The sequence below is a fragment of the Centroberyx gerrardi genome, chromosome 16, assembly GCF_048128805.1.
Source record: "Centroberyx gerrardi isolate f3 chromosome 16, fCenGer3.hap1.cur.20231027, whole genome shotgun sequence".
Lineage (NCBI taxonomy): Eukaryota > Metazoa > Chordata > Actinopteri > Beryciformes > Berycidae > Centroberyx > Centroberyx gerrardi.
The window spans coordinates 24,540,714-24,565,137 of NC_136012.1; the positions used below are offsets into that span (position 1 = coordinate 24,540,714).

The 24,424-nt window shown below is 41.6% G+C and overlaps 2 protein-coding genes across 3 annotated transcripts in view; both read right to left on the minus strand.

Annotated features, from left to right (window-relative positions):
- npm1b (nucleophosmin 1b) overlaps positions 1 to 24,424 on the minus strand; it is a 210,671-nt gene that overhangs the window by 157,590 nt on the left and 28,657 nt on the right. The gene's annotated exons all lie outside the window — the stretch shown is intronic.
- Positions 1,296 to 15,575, minus strand: fgf24 (fibroblast growth factor 24). Of its 2 annotated transcripts, none has more exons than XM_071916202.2 (5): positions 14,847 to 15,575; positions 14,634 to 14,670; positions 9,448 to 9,616; positions 4,920 to 5,026; positions 1,296 to 3,284 (listed from the first exon to the last, which is right to left on the minus strand). In XM_071916202.2, exons 1-5 carry the CDS (start codon positions 14,876 to 14,878, stop codon positions 3,006 to 3,008), a joined length of 624 nt encoding a protein of 207 aa, XP_071772303.1. In that variant the 5' UTR covers positions 14,879 to 15,575; the 3' UTR covers positions 1,296 to 3,005. The 2 variants fall into 2 exon arrangements, with proteins under 2 accessions (XP_071772303.1, XP_071772302.1); XM_071916201.2 differs by having other exon boundaries at positions 9,439 to 9,616.

Below are 24,424 nucleotides of genomic sequence, written 5' to 3' on the forward strand. Positions count from 1 at the left end.
TTTTTTTATTTCCAGCATTTTTAATTTACTCAAATAGGACTACCTTGTTGCTAAATAGATTTTTTGGGGGGCTTTTTTTGCTGATTGTTGCTGGATTTATTTTTATTTTTTTTGCCAGATGTATCATCTCTTATACAGAGGAGAGAATGAGCAACTGGAAGTGATGAAGAAGAGTTGAAAGAGACGAAGAGGCGATGAAGAAACATAAAATATTCCTTGAAATCCTGCAGTCGTCTTCGCTTATTCCTTCGCTGCCTTCTGCCCAGGCAAGCGGGATCTTCGGTGTTGATCCATTGTGTTACTGGTGAATCAGTAGGTCACACATTAAGCAGAACATTTCAGCTTTTAAAAGCAGGCCAGACCTCCAAATCCCACGACGGAATAGGGACTTCTGGGTCTATTATAGGTAGCTGCACAGGGGGGAGCCTGATAGCATCGCTAGGAATCTAAACAAAAGTTTTTTTCCCCCCTCAAAACCGCCATCTTTCAGTCTGACGGTTACTGTAAACATCATTCCAGCACACAGCATTATAAGACATACTACTCCACATTCCTTCAGCCTTTTCTAAGATGGAAAAATGTCTAAAATATTGTATGTTTGCCAATCTGGGGAATGGAACATTTACATCAAAGTAGCTTTACGCTTTAAGTAGAAGATAGGCGTTAAGCTCAGATCAGACTCCTAATAACACAATATCTTAATTATTAGTTTTAATGTTTTAGTGTCATCACCTGTATGTCGCTTACTGCACAAGCTGTGGGAGATGTGTTGCAAGAGGTTAATAATGTGATAATTCATCCCATTTTCTAAATATATTCAAGTTTTTGACACTAGAAAAAAAACTTAAAGTACAGAAAAAACAAAACAAATCGTACATAGCTTGTCAACAATATATGGTATAATTATGTAATGGTTTCAATGTTAAAACAACACCTAATGTGAACTCACACTGCCCTTTAGTGATATAAAAAGGCTTCAGAGATGTGCAGTGGGGCTTTCTCAATTTGAAATTGACTGACCTTAAAAGCAGTGCTCACACTTCGGGTTTGTATATAAAAATGCATACCTTGGCAGTATGCAGAGAAGGGAATGTACTCTATGTCCAACCAATCGCTACCTGCAACATTACTCTTTTAGGCAGTATGATATTCCGCGTGCCATTAATACTGCACATCATAAAATTCCAGTCTAAATTGGGAGATAAAGGCACTTTTGTTGTTCTCCAATGCACAAGTAAAGACATAAAATAGCTGTTTTTTTTAAATATAGTCCTCATTTTATTAACAGAGGCCAAATAAAACTCATCACATTGTATTTACAAAGGGAGGCAATAAATATCTTAATAATAGTCATAAAATTATTTTTTGCTTACATTTGTTTAAAAAAAAAATCATAAATGTGTCATGTTGTTAGTAGCAACTCATACAAAAACCCGCCATTGGACAGGTGAATATATACTACTGGTGAAAAGAGGCTGGAGTTTGTCGTCAGTAAGAGGAGGAATGGTAGAAGCATAGACTTTTCCCTTGGGATTCAGAAACAAACTCGTTTCTGGCTGCCAGAACTACCGCGGGTCGCTGAAATTTTCCCTGAATCCTGGATAAGTTGGTCATCTGGGTTTCTGAGGAGAAGTCTTAATTGTCGAATGTGGAATTATTGAGTGATTAGGGTTGGGTAAACTATTCCTGTCCACGGATCACACTGTCAGACAGCACAGGGCCCGGACTTCCCAAAAACATCTTGAGACTATTGTCAAGCTCCAGTGTAAGTGAATGGAGCGAAGTCTGACTCAGTCTGAAGGTGATTTCGGTGAAACGCGGCCCGGCGATGACTGAAAGGTTTTGCGAGATAAATTAAACATGGAAGTCTCTGCGCACAGACGGTCAGACTAGGTAGGGATAAACAAAAGAACAAGGAGGTAGAGGAAGTCTTCATCACCAACCCCAAAATATTAGCTAGCTCACACTCAAAGAATCAAAGGATCCTTTTTTCTGGAACAGCGTTAACACTTGCAAAGACGAACCATTTGAAAACATGTCCAGTGGTGATTCATTCGCCGAGGGGAGGCAAGAAAAGGGATTAACATCCATCTCCCCGATGTGATGAAGTTGGAAGACAGTGTGGAATTATGAATCACATCAAACTCCGCTGTTGTTTTTTTTTTTTTCTTTTTCTTTTTTTTTTTTCTCGAGTGTTTAAACAAGACTACGGCCACGGCTGTTGCCTGACTAGTCAAAGCATGTCGTGTTTTAGCTGAATCACAGGCTGCATGAAAATGTCAAGGAAATCACACAGTACTCAAGAGGGTTCAGCGCATTCCATCCACAGCAGGCCACGAGTGAAGCTGAGGCTGAGAGACATGGGGAGAGACAAGAGGGAGAGAGGAGAGAGAGAGAGAGAGAGAGAGAGACCTGTCAAATATTGCACTCAAAGCTACACAGTTATCTTGGTAGGGCAGTGTCACCTGCGACCGCCACCTCTCTCCGCTTCGTCTCCACGGCGTCCGATTCCAGTGGAAAGTATGGGATCCGCGTTGTCAGGGGCAACACAAACAAAAACCGACAGGTATTCCAATAAAACTCTAGTTGGCTGATTTTTATAACGTTGCGTCAGCTCCTGCTTCAACCCCCCCCCATTGTCAAAAAGGAAAGTATATGCCTTCAGCTTGTAGTTCAAACGCAGCTGAGAACGACGGCGACAAGAAGTCTCTCAGAGGTCCTTTAGTTTATCCAGTATAAATAACATGACAGACACGTTAGCACAATGACATTAACCCAGAAGAATCCAAGAGTTAGGAGATATTCAGTCGTCCTGAAATACAAAAATAAAACATCTTTGACTTTTTTTGTTCATTTTTTTGTTTTGTTTTTAGTGTCGTCTTTCTTTTACAGAAGTGAAGTCTTTAAGGTGATTCTTTTAAGACAAGAAGCTTGAGATTTTCCTCTTTTTTTTTTTTGTTTTGTTTTTATTTTCCATGGAAAATAGTGCTGTCCCATCGGTCCCGTCAGTTCCTTTTGGGGTTGGGTTTTAATCGCCGAGCCCTTCGTGTCCGCTTAGTTACTGTGGTGAAACGAAACTCCTCCATCGGGTCCACCTTGCCCTTCGGGGGACGCTTCATGAAGTGGACTTCCTGCTGCGTCTGCGTGGTCCGCGAGCCTTTCTTGGGCCGCCCCTTCCGGTTGAAGCCCAGGTACCAGCCTTTGTACTTGGCCGACACCAGAGCCGTGTAGTTGTTCTCCAAGAATTCCTCAACAAAGACGCATTCCTGCTTCCTTCCATCGGGCTGCAAGGAGCCAAAAAATATCACATTAGTACACTAGCAAGTAAGATTTGGGCTTTTTTTGTGGCTGCGTAAGAATCATGCTGGTAAGGCCCCAAAACATATTTCAACATAGTCTCACAAAATGTAATTAAGTATGCACAAACTCTGAAATGCAGACATGAATAGTGTACAGATGTGCAGATTATGTTCCCTCACCACAAAAGGATTGTGTGAGAACAGCATGACCATTTTCATCGCATGAAGAGTTCAGCTAACGGTTACATTTAAAATAACTTAGTTGAAGGTTTGGGTTAAGATTAGACAACTTAAACATTTTGGTTAAGTTTAGGGTAAAGTTTTGGTCATGGTTAAATAAAAACTTTATGGTAGTTGAACCCGGGTCGTTGAAAGTGAATGTATGAGCCCGTCCACCACCCTGATCTCCACACCTTTACTTTCCACCGAACTATTTCACTGTCAAACTACTACCTGTTTCTTCTCATGTCTGCTAAACGTAATCCTTTCATGGTGGGGAAACGTATTTCTCTCACTTTTCATGCACACAACACATTATTTGCATTTTAAGACGTGCGATTTTCTAAAAATTTCAAAATTTTGTGAGACCAGGCTGCATATTTGGTACTGGCCCATTTTCAAAGAGTGCCTGGCGTCGATTTCATTATTTCCTTTGTGACATTTAAGTGAATTACACAACTGCTCATTATTCCATTGTACCTCTAGATGTCATACAATACTGCAACACTCTAAAATTGTGCTTCATTGTTAAGATTGTGCAGGGAGCTCATTTCTATAAGTTCTCTTGGTGCAAATTTTGTGCTTAGAACCAAATTCTCCATGACGTTGTGCTTAAAAAATCTTGATGCCAGAATCAGGCGGTTTCATTGATTTTTTTTTTTCCAATTTCCCGTGATTTACAGCTAAAACAAATTTCCACCATTACTCAAACTATGAAAACCGTAGACATAATCTGAATTTGTCATTTGATCCCATTCTTTAAATAATCATGTGATGGAAGGCAATCAGGCAATCATTTTTGTTTTTTTGTTTTTTTTTACAAATGAGGCCCCTGCAACTAAAACTCAAAGATGCATGTTTCTAACAGATGACCATGATGAGAGAGTGAAAACACAGTGTGAATTACTGCAGCCCCTCGGATGCTGTCAGCACCAGTTATTAATGCAACGAAATCACACGTGTGCCTCTAAAGAATATACGTTTTCAGATATTAACTTATTTTCCATATCGGGCCGGTCCATCCGCAGAGTCACATGCAGTCATCTTTGCGCTTGTGGCCACCTGGTGTGACTAAGTGATATAATTGCAATGGCATTTCTCCTAAGTGACCATTAGTCTCTCAATGCATTGTGGTGATTGCAGTCCGTAATTGACTGATCGAGTGTCAAAGGAGTAGGCAGATTACGTAATGGAAGAATGGCTGTGAGTTATCAAAGGGGTTTTGTTAGGGGTGTACAAAAACAGCAGGCGAAAGCAGATCTAAGGCTGCGTTCAATTCAGCTTGGATTAAGAGCTCCGTTTAAAATACTCTAAAATTTTATTCGAGCTTTTTTATGAAGATTCACTCTAGCTTTTATTCATTTTCCCATCCCCCTAAGATGAAAACCAAAAGATACTTACCCTTCCAACTATTTTGCCCTTGTCGTTCATGCAAATGTAATGCTCGCTCTCTTTTCCTTTTATTCGGATGTGGCTCCCGAAGGTTTCTGTCTCAACAACGAGAAGAGCTGAAAAGAGAAAGAGAAAGCAGGATCATTTAATTAACTTTGAAGCGGTTATGCGTCAGTAGGTTCAAATCAGACAGACATATCTTTCATGGTTGGCCCTTATATTTTAAAATCTTTAATTTCCCCCTGTTTGACATTTTCAGGGTTCCTGTACATTTTCCGATTCTTTCCGAGATTTCATGCAGTTTCCAAGCTTGTCCAGGACCTGGAAATGGGCAAATTAAATTTCCAGACTTTTCCAGACCTGCATAGGAACCCTGCTATATAACATCTTCTGTATTAATGAAAAGTCATTTAGAAGCCTTGACCCAGAGCTTCGTCCTGTACTGAGCCTCAAACGGAAAGTGAACAAGCTAATTGTTGATATAAAAATAAACATGATACGCTTTTTATACATTTGAAAATGAAAGTAGTTTGTTTTACGGTTATTGGGTGATATTTCACTTTGGTAACGTTTCAGCATGTAAACCACCATAGAAATTCACCATTAGCTGTCCCGGAAATTTGCTTTCATCACTGGCGTTAAGGATTTTCTCTCCAGTTTTCACTACTGATAATTACAAACAGGCAAAAGTCTTACTTGAAAAGTTAGATCCATAATATTATTACTTGGGTGTAATTTTCTGTGTTTGTAAATTCTGCTTAAACTACATGTGGTGATCCACTTATGAAGTCCTTTAAAGGTTTGTGCGCTAAAAAAAAAAAGTGTAATATCACTTTAACTTCCCTTATATATAATGCGGCAAAGAAATGTGCACCAAAACAACAATGCAACCATCATTTCAACCCTGACACAGCACTAATCCACTCTAAAGACGCATCCCGGCGGCTCTTTTATTTTTTACCCCCCCCCTCCCCCCCCCCCCATCCCATCCCATCACAACCTTAACCCCTGTGAGGTCACCTTTGTTTCTGCTCGCCCCTCACAAGCAAAGGGATCTGCCAAACATTTGTGGAGCGGTTACGCGCCCCTCAGGATTAGGTTTCAAGTTCCCTTTAGTCTGTGCTCACTCAATCAAAAAGTTAAGATGATCCATTTGTTTAACACACTGGGCTATTCAGTAGCGCTCAAGGGAACGGAGGAAGAATAGGCGAGGGGACAGGCTAGGCTTGGGGGCAGTAGCCAACCCTTCCACCCCCTCCACCCACCCCCCACCCCCATCCCGAAAAATGTCCTCTTTAAATCCAACCTGGGGAGGAAACCGGGGCGTAGGAAACCTGTCTTAATGGCGATATAAAGGGAAGGAAGAAGCTATTTCCCCTCCTGTTTTCAGAGACTGGCGTGTATGTAAGATCTAATTTGAAGCCAGCCAACAAGATCCGTGACTTTGTGGTTTTTAACGCTAGAAAGGTCAGTTAAATAAGTCATTAAAAATAAGTAGAACCACTATTTTCTCGTGTGATTTTGAAAATCTAACAGCGCTAGTTTGCACAGAAAGTGGATCTAGGAAAAGACACAAAGGGGCATTTTGAAAGCTGAGATATTTCGATTCTTAAAGTCCAAACAAAATCTTTCGACGGCAGCTTGGCCTTTCCGATGTTAACTGGTTTTGCGCGGGGACCCAAAATCTAACCTCAGGTATGACGTCTCGACCCAGAACATCAGATAATACAATATTTCCCTGCCGAAGTTGTTCTTTGTGCACGACCCTGTGTCCAAACCCTATCTTTGCTGTCTTGAAATAAACCCTTGATGGTTTGATCCTTAAAAAACGAACGCACTGGCAGCTGCAGGCTTCAGCAAACTTAATTAGATACTTGAGTCATAGTTCCACTGAAACACAAACACTAAGTGGAATCTCTCTGTCATCAATACCACTAACAAGTGCCATTCAGTTCACACAGGAGGGAATGCGGTACTTTTATTTACAGTGTAAGCACTTCAAAAAACCATAATCCACATAATCCACAACCTTAAAAAATTCTGTAGATGTAGGAACAGTATACTCGAATAATCTCCTGGAAGCCTTCTGAGTACAAAGGTCTTGCAGGCTGCTCAGCACTTACGGTAAAAAAAAATTATAATAAAATAAATAAGTGTGTTCTGATTAGTTTTTTATCAGAACAGCAAATCAGCATAGCCCTTATGTAAATACATTAAAAACAGTCTCAGGCTGATTCTAGTTTTATCAGAACAGCATCCAGCAGCTAATATATTTGAGTTTGAGAGTGGTAACCGTACTGCAGTCCTTTATACTTCTTCATGTGTTTCTGTTGCTGTTTTTTTCCCAGCCTCAGGTTTAAGAATCCAAAAGCGGGCTCCATAAATTAAAGTGCCATTCCTGAAGAAATCTATCTGAAATGTTGTAATATCCGATCAGTATTTGGACATGAAAAGCTATTTCCAATGGATTTTGTCCTGCACAGAAGCCGTATATATATATATATATATATATATAAGCTATGAGGCATGTATACAGTCTGCTGCATGAAGAACCGAGCAGCTTCATCTCTGTCCCTCTGAGCAAAGTTTTCCCTCTCGCTGAACAGGAAGCATCGGTGCGATATGAACGATGCGGGGTCACAGACATTTACCGACCTCGATATGGAGTCACCTGTCAGAGAGGCTGGAAACTGCTGCTTTAATTCCAGATTACAGCTTTTATCAATTTAAAAGCCTCTGCAATGACCCAACATCTGCTCCTGGTGGACAACAGGCATTAATTACCAGGGATTGCTCTGGACGTATTCTGTACTCTGTTAAAGGCAATGAATATACTTAGACTAACACCTAAGAAGAATGATGACACCCTCTCCCCACCCGCTCCCACTTTAGCTGCATAGATATGGAGTGGCTGACCTTAGCCGTCACAAAGCTCCACGGCGAAGCGATGTATTTCTTCTGCAGTGGTTTGTGACCCTTCGCGGTAAAGCTGCTGCACTGACTGTGGATTAGTGCAATGAAAGATAGAGAGTGTCTTCCTGAGCATGTTAGTGAGTGTTAAGGGAGTTCACAGGTGCCAGGTACTGCAGCTGGATGGGTAGGAGGAGGAGATGGAGGATGGGAGGAGGGGGGGAGGTGGGAGGGGCAGGGGTAAGAGTTGGCAAGGCCTCATGGGAAAAATTGGATCTGCTTCCACTCAAGCTCTAACAAGCAGTGAGGAAACTTCGCCTCGGCGCATCTGCGACTGAACACACACACACACACACACACACACACACACACACACTCTTGAGGCATTCGAGACCAGCAATTTTAGAGCCGTGAGTCAGCTGAAACGAGCAAAATGTCTGCAGGATAGCGCAGTGCAAATCCTGTCACTTTGTGTTCTGGACCGCTGCATCAAACAGTATTTACTTGGCCTTTACTTTATTTATCCATCACATTTGTTTTGATTTTAACTGGTGATCAAGACAAAACGAAAAGCAGAGATGATTTGATGAAAACAACATATCTGGAAAGGTCAAATGAAACCGCATCCGTCAGATACGTTGATCACATTTTTGCTAATGCTTATCGTTATTCTTTTTCCAAGCCTTATACCACCAAGTTTCCAGTGCATTTAGAGTCGGTGTGTTTATGTGTTTGAATTGGGTGTTTTCCCACTGCTGGACTGAACCAAACCATCCTGAACTGATCTGGACTTGCCTGGTTGTCCATACAGTTCTGTAATGGTGCAGATCAACCCTTCTATGTACGAATGGCCATCGCTAACCATTTTTTATAGTGTCACAGTTGACAGATTTTACTGAGTTAGTGGTTAAAGACTCATTGATTCAATGGATTTGGATTTAAAGGGGTATTCCACTATAATTTGATTTCTAGGTTGTAGTTCTGAAAAAAAAATACAATGCCTTTTTCTTCTGTAATGTTTGAGTCGCACTCTTAAGATCAAGGACAATGCAATTGTAAGACATCATCGAGTTGCATTGCATGGACAGTCATGGACAGTCATGTTCCCATTCCTAGATTAGATTTTAGACATCTATATTTTTTGAAATTTCTGAAATTCAATTCTACATGTTTAACTGGCGGTACATGAAAGTGACCATCTGTCAAATGTTCTTTCAACGCAATGGCATTCAACGATGCCAAAGCTAAAGAATATTTTAAAAAATAGTGCAGAGACGCACTCAGGATACCCAAATCCTGCAGTCAACATTAAGTCACCTCCAAGTCAATGATTTCAAAGCATTTTCATCCAACCCAAACAGTAGTTCTCAGCTACCAGAATTCACCATCCACTCTTTCGCCAGCCAAGCATGATTGGAAAATAGACAATCGCCTCCAAACGATGGCTGGTAACCTGCCAAAGAGGCTGGTAGAGTAAAAAAAAAAAACCTCAGATGCAGCCAAAATTTACCAGCATTCAGTGGCTGGAAGCTGGCGGTAATTTCCCACCTTGGTAACAGACCAATGTAAGTGTGAGCGGACTAGCTAAATGGTGAGATGCACAGGAATTCTCCCGTACCGCACTTGCCCCCATCGTCTCCGTTGGCGTTGATTTTCTTCCCCAGGATCTGGACGTGTTTCCCCGTGGTTCTGCTGTACAGCTGGTAGATCCGGATCTGCTTTCGGCTCAGGTCATCCGGGTTCCTCGTGTGGTTCTCGATGTAAAACCTGAAATCAGCAGAGCTCTGCTGGGATTCCTGCGTGGAGGAGGAGTGAGACGAGAGAAAACGGGGAGAGACAGAAGATGAAGACAGATAGACAGGAAGAGGGAGAGAAGGGAGAGAGAAAAGTTGAGAGAGAGAGAGAGAGAGAGAGATCGTCATGGCACAGGTGTTGATAGTAATGTGTGCTGCTACTTTTATGGGCCCTGTGTCAAGAAGTTGTGCTTCAGGGGCTAAAAACTGAGATAACAACCTGGAAATTGTAGCTGCAGCATTTTAGTGTTCTGCTTTTTTAACTGGCACATTTCATCTGCATTGCATTTACAAGCTAACCCACGCTACAAGACAGTGTTAATGAAGTCAGCGTATGAGTCAAAGCCTCACAGAACAAGTGCAAAAGCCTCAAGTGCAACCCTTTATACACTATTGTTGCATGCTCTGTATTGAGACAGCAGCATACTATGCGCCTGGGGCGATATTGAGAAACCAGTATTCCATTTCCACAAGCAAGCAAGCCACTAGCAATTATACACCTGAAGCATCCAGACCTGTTGCACTATCATCAAACAAATATCTGCCCGCGGGCGAAGCAGCGTCCATAAATTAGGAGACGCAGCGGGTGGAAGACATGACAGCGATGGCAGGAGGCACCTCGCACCGCAAAAAACACTCTTGCAGGAGTGGAATTTTATCAAATTGTACAAACCCGCCTTTCAGAATTCGCTAGCCTGGATTCTCATGGCGTTTACGAGTCACCTTAGACCCGACGTAAAAAAAAAAAGGGGAAATCACTGACTTCAACAGCATGTCAGAGAGCAACTGTGTCACCCAACCCTGAGCAACAGCGAGGGGAAACGTATACTTTCAGAAGCCCTGGAATCTCGGTTCGAGCCAAGATCCCGTTTCCCCAGCTGTATGGTGTGGTAATTGCACAGTAATGGCTTTTTATGTGGCTGTTCTCAGGTGGCTAATTATATACACATTACATACCCTGACTCCTTGTTATTCTAACCTCAGCAAATTAATGACATTTAGCGAACACGATGGGAAATTATGGTCACAGTCGAACAAATCCTTAAACAAACGACTTCTGCGGATCTGAGCGCAGATCCTGTCGCGGCTCCTACCATGACTCTTCTGAACCGAGTGTCGAACAGTATCTTGACATCTAGGAAACGCGCCCATAATGTTACTTTTGGCGTCAGGACAGTGAAGGAAATGAGGCCCTTTCGATATTGATCTCTAGGCATCAAAACACATTGAAAACTGAAAAGAGTATTTTTACTCATAAAGTCGATTATGTATGGTCAAATTCTATTTACAAAAGCAGACTGCGTGTTTATATTACACATAAAAATAACTTCCTCAAACCTAGGGTATTGAAAAAAGTACCATTTCAGAACCAGTATCAGTATCGGAAAAGTTCTCACAATACCCGGCCCATCAAATATCTGAATGAAAATACTCCTTTTTCAAGTCATAATTACCCCATGTAAACTTTCCAAGCAATATAACGTACAAAAACCACTGCACAGCCATGCCAGACGTGCAACACAGCCAAGATTTCTTTCACCAGACAACTCAGTATGACAACAAAGTGAATCCCAACTCAAGACCAGTACTTTGAGGAGCTCCAAAGACAGTAACCCACCTTCACCCACTTCCCTGTTCCTCTACGAACCCAAGCCAGGTTTCTATTAAGGCGCTCACCCTAGTTTAATAGCCCAACAAGGGATAGTTACATCAGATCCAGTGTATTGGTAAGCTAACACAACGTAGTACATCTGTGTGACAAGTTTATGGCAGTGCAAATCTGTGCTACTTTTCAACATCACATATTAATAACAACATACTGGCAAGGATATGGAACAACAACAATCAACAGGGCTTTTTTGTGGTGAAGTAATCGCCGAGTCACTGGTATTGATCAACAACCCTATCAACCCCCCGCAGATATCTGATCGTCATTTTGTGCTATGGGGCAATAAAAATCCTACTTATTGCACCTCTAAAGTAATAATCTCTGACATTTTCATATAAATAAATGTCAACTTTTCTACTTGCCGACTGATAGAACACACTAGTGATTCAATCTGGTTTTTCCGGTTTGTTTGGAATAAATAGAAGAAGAACTGGGTAGTTAGCATGAGCAGCGATAGCCACCATGGCTGAACAGACAAAGAAAAGAGCGCCACCTACAGAAACTCAAACTTCCTCAACAGAAAATCCAAGCTCCGCCCCCACACTGTTTGATTGACAGGTGATCTCTAGGAAGTGCAGTGCAGAAAAACCACAGCAAGGAGCGCTTAGCATCAAAGATGTCGCCAAAAACGAAAAAAGCAAGAAGCTCGCAGATTAACACTTAAACATGTTGTGTTATAGATCAATATTCATGTAACGGAAATATGTGTATATCCCAAACTAGACTACAAACTACAAATGTGTTGAAAATGACGCGTCCTTTTTAAGAGTCTAACATCAGCAGCGGTACAGTTGCATCTCTTGTCGACCTTCTCAAATTAACCTCAAAGCCGACAAGCACAAAAAAAGAAAGAAAAAAAAAATACACAACAAACCCGTGGCCTAACTGGGCTGCTGAGGGATTTATCCCAGATCTCCCCATCTCTAAACAAACATAAAGGTGTGTTTGGTAGACAGTTGCATTTCGCGTCAAAGAAAAGGCAAGCCTAAGCACATGGCTGAGGTGAGCGCAAACGACAACATTTTTTTATCAAGCTGTCTCCTCTTCTTCAAAGCCACAGGATGAAAATGGATATGGTTGAAACTTCAAAAGTCTGGCGCTCGTCTTCGCTGAGGAAGCTTAGCCCTCGCATGCATCTGAGATACACCTTGCTATCTGCCCGACACACACAGACAGGGTCACACACACACACACACACACACAGGGAAAAACACACACACACACACACACTCACACGTTGGCATTGCATTTGAAAGGAACTTCCAATTGTGGTTGCTTCTGTTGTTTTTCCTCATGAAATCACAACCACAGCATGACATGTAGGAGCCATTACCCATACAAAGTAGCGCTGTGAATCAGAATAGGCTAACAATTTAGAGAGGCAATATGACAGAAGGGCATTAAAGGATAATTCCTGCATTTTTCATGAGATTTTCAGTTTGGTCTTTAGCCTGAAAGCAGTCGGAAGAACTGATATTTATGTCCTTTGTTGCCCTGTTAAAGCACTTTTACTTGTTAAAAGCCTTTACCGACAATTTGACTTTTGAATTTGAATTATCCTTCAACAATCCACCTCATGTGTCTGCTGGGCTATCTTCTGACTATTCAAACTACTATACTTTACAGCAGGAACATCCTCCTGTCCTACATGTGAGGAGCAGTCAGTCGACTATAGCGTTGTTTGTGCCAGCTCCATTGGAATAATCAGAGCACATAGCCTTACGTAACGAAACGGCGACTGCGTTTTAGGGTTTATTTCCTCCTGATGGCTCTGTTTGGGAGATTTTTTACAAAGTCCTGGAAACAGAAAATTTATTCTAGGAGTGGGGAGACCTTTCGTTTGTTGGCCTGAGAGCTAATGTTCCCCTAACTGGGATGAAGTGACCTACCGGCACCAAGTGAAAAGTTTAACAATTAAGCACCAGAACTATGCAACCAATAACAGATATTTTATATACTGTAGTTCACACACAAACCTTCCCTGCTGCAGGGCTTCAATTGTGCCGAAAGGTCAAATGAGAAGCTACCACCTATATCTCTAGGTAAGATTCAAGCTGTTCTGACAATATTTGGAAAGCAGTTTTTTCTTGTAATAATAGTCACGACCTAGTTTATCTGTTAAAGTAATAATAATACTAATTTTAAAAATAACAAAATAAAAATGTGTTGTCAATTATGGGATGCTGATGAGGAGGAAATGGTATCACAGAGGTGGATGAGAGACGAAATCTATTGCAGATTTCCTAAGTCATGCTTTTTTTTTGAGGCAACTTAACCTGTTTGAGTATCTAAGATCATAATTACCACTAAGAATTGAGATTTAAAAATAAACAGCACAAGTCATTTTATGATTAAGCACCGGATTATAGTAGAGCTACAAACTCTCTTATTAGCTTTGTGAGTATCAGAGTGAAGGAGCATGTTCTCTGTATCTTATTTGAGTCACAGCGCACATTAAAATCTGCAAATCATTATTGTTGAGATTAAGACGCAACCAATAAAACTGAGGCAACAACTGCCAAATGAACCCATCTGTTAAAAGCACAACATGCAACTCGCTAAATATTTATTATGCCATCCTGTTGTAAAAAACAAAAACTGCTACTTGAACTCAAGATTTAAAAAAAAAAAAAGAAGAAAAAAAAAGATTTTGAATAAACCTTTAATTAATGGTAAGATTGATGATGTTGTGCACTACAAGGACAGACTGGTCGGGAACATTTTGTAGTTCTAGGTTTAATGTCGATTGATCGGCTAGTCTGGGTTCAATTACAAAACGGATAACTCTCATCCGATTTGGATTTCCACAGCCAAAATCCCTGTAATATTTCTATAATATTCCTATACGGCTTTACAGTGTGTCTGCGGTCCTCATTAGAGAGTTTATAGTGACTTTATCGCACTTTATGGCATCTTTAACTCCTATGGTATCACTATAATATTCCTATAATATTACTATAGCGATTTACAGTGTGTCTACGGTGCTCAATAGTGAGTTTAGTGACTTTATCATACTTTACGGTACTTTTATTTCCTAAGGTATAACTGCAATATTCCTATATTGAGGTATTTGTATAGTATCCCTCTACAGTTTATCATAGGATTACTATAGGTCTTTTTTCTTAAGGATTCTCGTGGTAGTTATTAATATTAACCAGTATTGATTTAATGTTAAAGCACGTCTATCCGCTATGGGTGTTCAATATTGTAGGGGCCACTGAGAATAAAAGCCTACACATCATCATCAGTCACAAAAAAGCAGACTTCACAAACTACACTGATATACACACACACACACTCGCACACACACACAAACACACACATAGGAATTGAACGTGAGAGTAAACATACCTGTAGCTGGAAATAGAGTACCAGAAAATGTAAACACCTAAGTGAGAGAGAGAGAGAAAAGGGAGGAGGGGGAGTGAATCACAGGCAATTACATGAAGCATAAACGCAGCCTACCTGGATGACAGCAATGCGCAAATATGAAGCTTTTGGCGACTTCTATTGGTAAGAATGCATGTTTTTGTGCAAAGGCAAACGGAGATGTGGGACACTTACAGGTATATGAACCTTGAAGGCAGGAGAGACATCTTGACTTGCCGAAATACACCTGAAATACACCTGTTTCCACAGATTTAGAGCCCCAGGAAAGGTTGGAGAAAGCCCCCCCTCTCTCTCCAGCGCGGCTTTTACGCACACAACTCCGGGGGTAAGTAGTAGTTTGAATCCCAGTGTAAGGATAGATCACTGGAGAGCAACAAAGTCACGGAGTGCAACATTAGGTGCTTCCTTGTTGGGGGAAAAATTATCCAGAAGATAAATTTTTTTTTTTTTAAACTCCCCCTCTCCCAGTCTCCTCCGCCCCCCGAAATCCCGTAAAGTCTCCGTAAATCGGTGCCAAGCGTGGACAGGATTCAATATTCGACTCCCCCCAAAAATTTCCCTTGCTCAAAAAAATCCTTCAGGCTTTGCGCACCTTTAGTTTTCTCCAATCGCAACCCTGCTGCTCCAAAGATCACAGGCTCCTCAACTCCGTCCGTACCTGCGGGGGATTTCTACACCTTGCATGGGTCATTTTATTCTACCAAGTGCTGCGGTGAAGGAAAAAGCGCTGGAGAAAAAATGCCGTTCAACCAACCAACTCGAGAAAAGTGGGCAAAAAAAGAAACTTATCCAGAGATACAAAAGTTGTTTGGTAAAAGTGGTTTAAACCCCGCAGCAGCAGCAGCAGCAGCAGCAGATCCTTGGAGAGGTTTGGGGGCTGATGGCGCAGCAGTGCCTGTCAGTGGTGTTTGTGCGTCTGCGGCTTGAGATTTGGGCACAGTGAGGCTTTTTTGTTGTTGGTGGGTGGAAACATGTCAGCGGTTTGCACCTGATAGGGTAATCTTGGAGAGACCATCAGTTTCGAGAGGGTTTTTTCCTCTCGGTGGGCAAAGGGCTGCGCAGAGGAGAGGCAGAACAAGGAGCTGAACAACTTTTTTTTTTTTTTAGGATACGATTTATTTTTTCTAAGAGATTTAGAAAAGGGATTTCATTGTTGTGGACGCTGTGGATGTGGAGGCAAAGACAACTTGTGTTAAAGGATCTTCACCTTTTTATGAAAGCTTGGAATGATGTGAACGAACTGGATTTTTTTTTTTTTTTAAATGAGACTTTTGGCCTATACGCCAGGTTACAGCTTAGTTATGTAGTCAATTATACCATTTTTATTAAAAAATGACTATTATTCTTGTTTTCCCCCCTCTTTTTTTATTATTAATAGTATTATTATTAAGCCTAGTTGTAGTAGTTGTAGTAGTAGTAGTAGTATTCATGGGTTAATGTTATTACACTCTGATAATAAAATGAATAGCTGTGTTGTAACAGCTAAAGAAACAGCTTCTCTCTGGCTTCTCTCTCTTTATTTGTGCCTTTTAACCTGCTGGCTGCTGCTGGTTTGTGGATTCGCCTCGGCTCTGCCAGACAGCATTGAAATGCAGGTTGTTGTCGACCTCGATTTTTTTCAATAATGTGCTATAACTTATCCCGCATTTAAATGAAAGAGAGGTGTGAATGTGTTTACGAGCGCCTCAGAACTGGCACTAAAGTGAGCCCACATCCCTCCTGCCATTTAAAAAAAAAAAAAAGCCTTTGTGGTTCGTCTTTATTGTCCCATTAAAACGGGGTCGTCGGCATTCAGGCCCCATTGATATTCAAACTGATTGGATACATAACTTCCCATGTTGGGGATTTCAAAAGGCCTCATGCTGTGATGCAGAGATAAATAAAAAGGAGTTCCAGCTGGTGATCAGCATAAGGCAAACATCCACCAATATAAACAAAAATCAATCATATCCTCAGAAAAGCATTAATTTATAGTTTTTATTTACAAGAAGCTATCTTCATATGACTTCTCATTACTTAGTATGAGCCATATGATGAATTTACATTACAAAGACAGCCTAAAAAAGGTAGATAAACTCTATTCTGCAAATAAACAAAAGTAAAGTGACTTTATTTGGCTGTCTGCCTAACCAGGAGGCTTGGTCCTGTCAGCCACAGTGCAGTTTAATAATCAGTGAGGTCTAATGTAGGCCTTAATGGCATGTTGTCATTTGCAGCTTGATTAATTTACTTCAATGGTCTCCCTTGAGGAAAAATAAATTCACAGCAAATAGTAATTAGCAAAACAGTTATATTTCTTTAAGTATACAATGCTTTGGGCCCGTTTGATCAAATGAGGCTCACATTTGCTGCTGCTTACCACCAATAAACTATAAAGATGTCCTTGGAAGTCCAAAATGAGGGCACCTGACAACTGATTAAAAGCAGTGAATGATAAACAGCAATTACCCCACTGACTGTGATAGAGCCAGCGTGGTAAAGTCACTCATCGCCTCCTAAGCACATGTTTGTGACAATCTTCTCGAGCGTGACTATAAATCCACAACTGTGGTGAGAAAAGAGAGAGCAGCGGTCTTGGATGTGGCCACCTGCGATTCAAAACAAGACGGGCCGGTATCTCCGCTTGTGGCAAGAGCGCAGGACCCTTTTTTTTTTTAATGACTTTTAACATTTCCCCCTTCCATCTAGTGTGGGAAATTAACATCAGCCACAAGCCAAATGTGGGTGAAGTTTTGGCTGGAGCTGCTACACTTGTCTACTCTACCAGTCACTTTGGCAGCGAACCAACCAGGATTTGGAGAACCAGATCTCTTGTACAATGAGTGGCACAAAAGGAGGCACAGTGGACAGAAAATTACTTTATACTCGCATCTAGTAAAATCTCAACCACAAGCCAAATCAGCCACTACAATTGGAACTAAATTCCCGTTGACATGAGTTGAAGGACTGAGTATATTGTCTCTTTTTTTTTACTTTTTAAGCTGTTGATATGTTTCTGCACCAATACAAATTCCTGTGCATTTGTTGTATGTGCAGAATAAACTGATTCTGAATCTGGAAGGGCGGTGATCAGGCTGTAAACAAAATGCCACATCTACCTGACTCATTGCAGGCTTTTAAATAAAATGGCTTTCTTCTGTAGATGTGAATAGCTTTTCCCCAACAAAGTCATTTTTTTTTTTACATATTCAGTCACAAGCGTTGGTACCAGTGCACCGACCTTATTAAAACTGTTCAAAACTATTCTAAAATTGCAAGGTGGACAGCATGTGTCAACCAAATGTCGGCTGCTATTGGTCGAGCATTATGAATGGAGAGTGCTGTTTCACAGTCCAGTTTCTGAGGCTGGGGGGGGGTGGGGGGGTGGATGGAGGAGGAGGGGGGTATGGGGTGGGGGGTGGGGGGGTGCAGCCACTCAAGAGTTGGGATAAGGTTACCCACAGAGATTAGCCGACAAGAGCGAGGGAGTGAGAAAAACAAGCAAGCAAGTTAAAGGTCTTAGTTTACCTGGCTTGCTGTCTTTGGCGGCCAATGAAAGTGCTTTGAAGCCACAGGTTCGTCCCGTGGCTGAAATGATTCTCTGCAGCCACGTTTGTCAATTCTATTTCAAGTTTCGGTCGACGAAAACAAATTGAACTTATAACTCGAGAGCCGTGAAGTGGTGAATAATGTTATTTGACGAGTCCCTAGACCCTTTTCAAGTCTTTGAATTTGAACCTCTCTGCATCCGTGCAGCTATGCGTGTCTGTCTGCGGCGATGGGACTGTGGGAATGTCACCGAGGATATCTCATTGAAGTTAGAGAAGAAGGCGTCTGAGGGCGGGCGAGCGCTCGGCGGTTCAAAGGGCCCTAGCAGGCATTTAAGGCTTGACAAAAGAACTTGGCAGATCAGTAAGTGAAGCCCAATGTACTACATTAGTGTCAGGACCCCCTCCGCGTCCCTCCCACTTTGCACTTTCATCTCTGACACGGACATATCGACTTAAAGGAAAGGAGGGGTGCCAGGGCAATGAAGGAGGGGTGTTTGGGGGGGGGGGTGGGGGGGTTGGGGTGGGAGAGGGGGGGGGTGTATGTGTCCCATTGAATTCCCAAGGTGAGGGGATGGATGCAGAGGGGTGACCACTGACTCATATAAGCCACCCACAAGCTTTTTTTAACTAAAAGTCACAGGCCAACAAGCGCGTGAAGACCCAAACGGGACGGCCCTCTTCCTCTCATCTCACTGAAATCAGCCTCACCCCATTAGTATATGGTGACCCCCCCCCCGCCTCCTCCCACACAAACACACACACACACACACACACACACCTCTCCCTTTTCACACTGTCGGCTGTGCCCTCCTCCAGGCTACCGAAGTCCAATGGCTAACACGGGTTGTTGAGGCCCGGGTCGCAACAGGGTCGCGACACCTTGACATTGTGGAGGGTGACAGAGAGAGGAGCCAGAGGAGGTGCAGCTCGCTCGCTACCACACAGACCTTTCAAGTATCACCTGAAGGAGGGGGGGGGGGGAAGCGGGAAGTGTTTTAGTAATTTGTCCCCCGTCACACGTTGTTTGCATGGAGTCATTAAGGGCCATTTAGGTTTTGCCTTGAAGGGAAGGGGCCAGAGAATGTGGGTGCGGGCGCTCTCGGGGAGAGAGGCCGTGGGAGTGAAGGGTGAAAATTAAAGCGTCGCTCTTCAACAAATCATCTCTGAGCACCGCGGTACACGCCGAACGTATTAACGTTTCCATTAACTTCAGTCGCCTGTTTGACATTAATGATGATTTGCTCCCTCTCAGTTCAACGGGGAGTTTTAAGTTGTCCAAAAACATAAACAAAAGTACAGGGTCTCTTGTTGCTAGTTGCTAACACATGCAATAATTTTCATGTGACTGCGTGCATTTTGAACACCTCACCAAACTATTCTTGCTCGAACAAATTCTTTGGCTATTACTCAGTACAAAAAAACTGCCAAAAAGTGTCACGATGCTACAATCAAATAACAATCAGCCGACAGAACCCATATGTTCTAACTTTTTGGCCCATGTTTGACAGATAAATGTCAACTCCCTTGGACAAGCAAAGGTAATCATAAAGCCTCATTTCTGTTCTCAGAGCGCTGCTGAACAATATGAGTTATGCGTTAATGACATAATAAGCCTTCAGAGCTGGGTGGACTGGTGGTGAAAGTTTTGGGAAGTAAAATGATGTAAGTGTTTTTTTGTCAGCTCTTTAATTTTTTTTCTCCCTGAATTGAACGACCCCATAATTGTTTGTTGGATGGCCATAATTACCAAATTAAGGGGCTGGTTGTTTGTAATGTGGCATAAAATTGCTGTGAGACTTGTTGGCCAGAGGGTTTGACTCATTCACACAAAATGTGATTTTTTGGGAATTAAAAAAAAAACATAGCGACAGCTATGTATATACAACCTTATATTTAATACATTTTTGGCCTCAGAAGGATAAGAATTTACAGACCTCATTAATGACATTTGGGCCCACAGTAAAATAAAAATCACCCTGAAAACAGCTTCACAAAGGTGATGCTCTAGAATCAAAGGATCTAGTGGCCCACCTAGCTTGTGACCCGGGATCACACACATAATTTGATGAGGGACTTTGATTTGAAGTCGTTACCTTCCTGTTAGGGGTGAGAAGTATAAAGTGAGTGTTCAAAGGCGTGACCTGTCAGGGGAATGTTTGTCTGATTGTTGTGCTGTCTGAAAAGCACTTCCTCAGGTGCAACTGGGCTGTAGCTCCCTTGTTGTGGCAACAGCTCAGATTGGTTTCATCTTGTGTAATCTCCTTACATTCAGACATTTTATATTTAAGTCATTTTGAATATGGTGGGAGACCCGCATGGTTCTTACTTTCTGGTGTAGTCAAAATTTGGTATGTATTTGAAAATCTACTATTACAAAACCTTACTTTGCATCTTTGTCAGGCTAAGGTTTGGTGTATGATGTATATGGAAAAATCATGAGAGAGGCAAAGGATCTAGTGTTGGTGAGTCAAACTTTCTGTGGACGGAGTGCTTGGTTGCTGCTGTTTAGGAGACAGTTTGTATTTTGCTCTTAAGTTTCGATTTGTCAATTCCTGTGGACAAAGAAGTGTACACACCCAATACCAGAATTTAATTTGGGCAAATAGGGCAAATCTATGGGGTCTCGATTATTGCTGAAGAGTGTATTTTTACATAAAAATCTTGCCTACTGTAAGCTTTGTAGCTTGGATAGTAACAACCAAATTCTAGTACAATGCGAGCAGTTAGTAATTAGTCTACACCACAACTGCCAATGCTCTGCCTAATGACTGAAAGCTTAACAAGAAATTGGACTACAATGCAGCTGCTGCATAGAAGTCCTCTTTTTCAGCCACTAGAAGTCCAACAGCAGTTGGAGTGGAGTCCCTCCTTGCTAGTAAGCTAGCCTGAACCTGCAGGTCCACTCAACCTAATGGCTGAGCCCAATCCATTCCCCTGTCTAGCACCTCTTCAGAGGCCGCTCGCCCCTTTGTTCTGACAATACACAAACGACCATTCAAATGGAGGGACTCTGTAATCAGTGAAATACTAGCCTCTGGGCTTTGTAGAATAGAAAAAAGGGAGGGAGAGAGAGAGCAACATACAAAGAGAGAGAGAAAATCCATCCATGACCAATCAACTCTAACTACCTGTCTGGCTTTTTAGCTGCAGATGTTATTTGAAAAAGAGGGGAAAAATGTGCCCGTTCCAGATGTAAGATGTACAAAGAGAAGGCAGGCTGGTACCTCCACCCACCGAGAAAAAGGCCGGACCCTTCCACACCCATCCAGCTTTGATACGGCTGATGTTGTTTTTGCTGTTGCCTACGTATTTCCTTCAACGGAATATGCAACGCATGGCATCACTTTACGCTATTTTTAGAGAGTGTGAAAGATAAAATAAAATATGATTAATGCACCGGCTCCGTGTCGATGCATGATGAGACCTCACTGGAACATTTGGCATTGGATCTTTACCTGGAAATGTTTCTGGATCGTCTACGCAAGTATAATCAACGGAATTATAGAGCAGGGATTCCTACACTTTTTAATTTCAAAGACCTTCAAATAGATGGGCAATAGACCATGGATCTGTTTTGATAAGATTTTATCCTCAGGAACTTTTTATTTTTTTTATTTAACCTTTATTTAACCAGGTGAGTCCCAACAGCAAGAGATTTTTCTTGCTTGATATGTGATAGTCTGTTGATCCCCAACTGAGAAATATGACTTTATACAGATATAACTTTATGTAGATATGATTTTAGACAGAATTACATGACTATGTCTATACTGTAGGTGGGAAGGTAACAGTGGGGAAAGTGAAATCTGTGAACAAAATAGACCTCAATATACATTCTCTCATCTTCTTCTAATGAGTGAAATAGTGAAATTAAACTGAAATTTTCCTGATTTTGCTGCGGTCCCAGTGGAACCCCTTGAAATACCCTCAAGGACCCCTGGAGGTCCCCAAACCCCACTTTGGGAACTAGTGTTATAGTCAATGAAACGTTACAGGAAAACACCAGTATTGCTCGCTTTTAGCTTCTTCATCAAACCTCTATTTTATATAATCTTCAGGTGATTTCTCAGCACACTTTGTTATTAGAAATCGGGGCAAGGTTGTTTAATTTGTGTAGCATGAAACATCACTTTGTATTTGGGTCAGAGGTCATAAGAAAACAAATGATATTGATAGTCAAAAGGTATCATAAATATAAAAAGCTACAATGTTCTATATTGTGGCATACTTTGATTCATATGCTACCTTTTGGGGAACATTACATTTTCAGTTTAGGCATTCAGATGCTGCTCTTATCCAGAGCGACTTAAAGTGCAATGATAGCTAATGAGCTCCAATTTGCAGATCACCAACATTACATGCAACCAAAATTAAGGAGTTCCAGGGTCTGAGCCATGATGCCCTAATAATATTCCTATTGACCCAATTGAGAAAAGCTAGAAAAAGAAATAAACTAGCGATTGTCTGAAACATTAACTTACAGTACAGAGTTTTAATTCAACGCATCTTACAAAACCATGAGTGAATCCGTTTTTAGGATAGCAGCTTGTTTACTGGGCAGAGTTTTGGTAATCTGTCATCCAGCGAGGCTAGAGATTTTTCGTCCAAACAAATCCGATTACAGTCCCAGTTCAGCTAATGATGACTGTATGATGGACTTGTCTGTGGTCTTTGCCGTAATGCATCTTCTCTGGTGTTTATAGTTAAGAACACATGAAGAAATAGCTGAATATGAGCATCAGTCCAGACTGCAGTTTCACATGAGGAAGTGCTGGGTATCAGATGTCCACACCCGTCACCTTTTACCCATAAACCCTTGCATTTTGCGTTTGTTTCCTGTAGTTGATTCGGATTACCTTCTCACACCTAACGAACCGCACCACAGTTCTCTTGGAAGAGGACTGAGACTCGCATTTTCAGGCGTCCCTGTGTCGTTATTTGGTGCCACCCGAGTTCGAATGGCATTGTTCTCACCTGGCCAAACGAACCGAACTGAAGGAGTAAATGCTCCAAACATGCTTGATGTGAATGTTCCCTTAGTATGGGCAGCCATGATGGCTATCAAACCCTTAACTCCGGCAGTGTTAATGACTTGATTTGGGTTTGTGAGGATGAGGATATCTGTCCACTGTCCGGATATTTGATAGAGGGCTGACTGGTTTTGGAGCGGGATGGGGCAAAGTTGAGGGGTGCAGGTGGGAGGGGTATCAGTTTTATTGTGTTGTCAATTTGTGTCTCTATGTCATGATTGGTGGAATGAATACATAAATTGTTAAACAAAAAAGAGAGAGAAAAGGAGTATGAGAAAAACACCACATGAACGCAAAACAAAATCAATTAAACTAGTAAGCAGTAAATCAGGTTAAAGCCTTTAATGTAGAGTTGGTAAAAATGTGCTGTAGGTCAAGAAATGCATTAGCTCAACCCAAACAATGTGTGAGGGTGTTTTGCGTTGCCGGTTATAAGTCAGCCCTCCTCCGTACTCCACTTGTGAGAACCATTTTTATTTTTAAGTCCTATTTGCCTGTAGCCCTGCATTTTCACGTACCTGTGCAGGGGAGGACATGCAGTTAAGTGGGGGGCCGATCACAAATGCCCCATTTAGAAGATAAATTCTCTACCATTGTTTTATGAGTGTGCGGTTTACACAGTGAAGTTTTTTTCTTCTTGTCAGTGTGGTTTTTATGTCTGCTTCAAAACCTACATGTCACAAGTACAAGACTGTAGGCTTAATGTTAGCACAATGCATGCACAACTTAATAATACAACATTTTCATTTTGTCGTTACTTAAAAATGACTCTTGATACAACAACCTACAAGATTTTGGCCACATCTAACCCCAATTAAGCCACTGGGCCTCTTCATAAATCATGATTAAAATACCATGTCATAGTTTTCCAAAGGCTTTCAAAAGCACTTGCAACTTTTGAAACTTTTGACTTGGGTGTGTACTCTTGGCCCATAATAAGTTCAATGTACATAGATATTGGCATCAGAGAAATATATACATGTTGTGCAGGATTCCTGAACATGAAACACAGTTTGAACCATTAAATCCCAGCCCAGAGCTTAGTGCTATCCCGACTTAAATTGCAATGTTATTCTCATTTGTTCTTATCTGTATCGGCACTTTGTGATGAGCCCTTTTGTTAAAGTCTCTTCATGAATAAATTTGGACTTCACTTGACATCTACACATACTTCTTTGCCTCCTGTTCTGTC

What these genes read in the sequence shown, in the direction of transcription:
- fgf24 (XM_071916201.2), bottom strand. Translation starts at nt 14,878, where the DNA reads ATGTCTCTCCTGCCTTCAAGGTTCATATACCT. An exon ending in AGACGATGGGGGCAAGTGCG is followed by an intron (nt 5,027 to 9,438) that starts GTACGGGAGAAT and finishes TTCTCTTTTCAG; the next exon opens with CTCTTCTCGTTGTTGAGACA. An exon ending in AGGGCAAAATAGTTGGAAGG is followed by an intron (nt 3,285 to 4,919) that starts GTAAGTATCTTT and finishes GGCTCCTTGCAG; the next exon opens with CCCGATGGAAGGAAGCAGGA.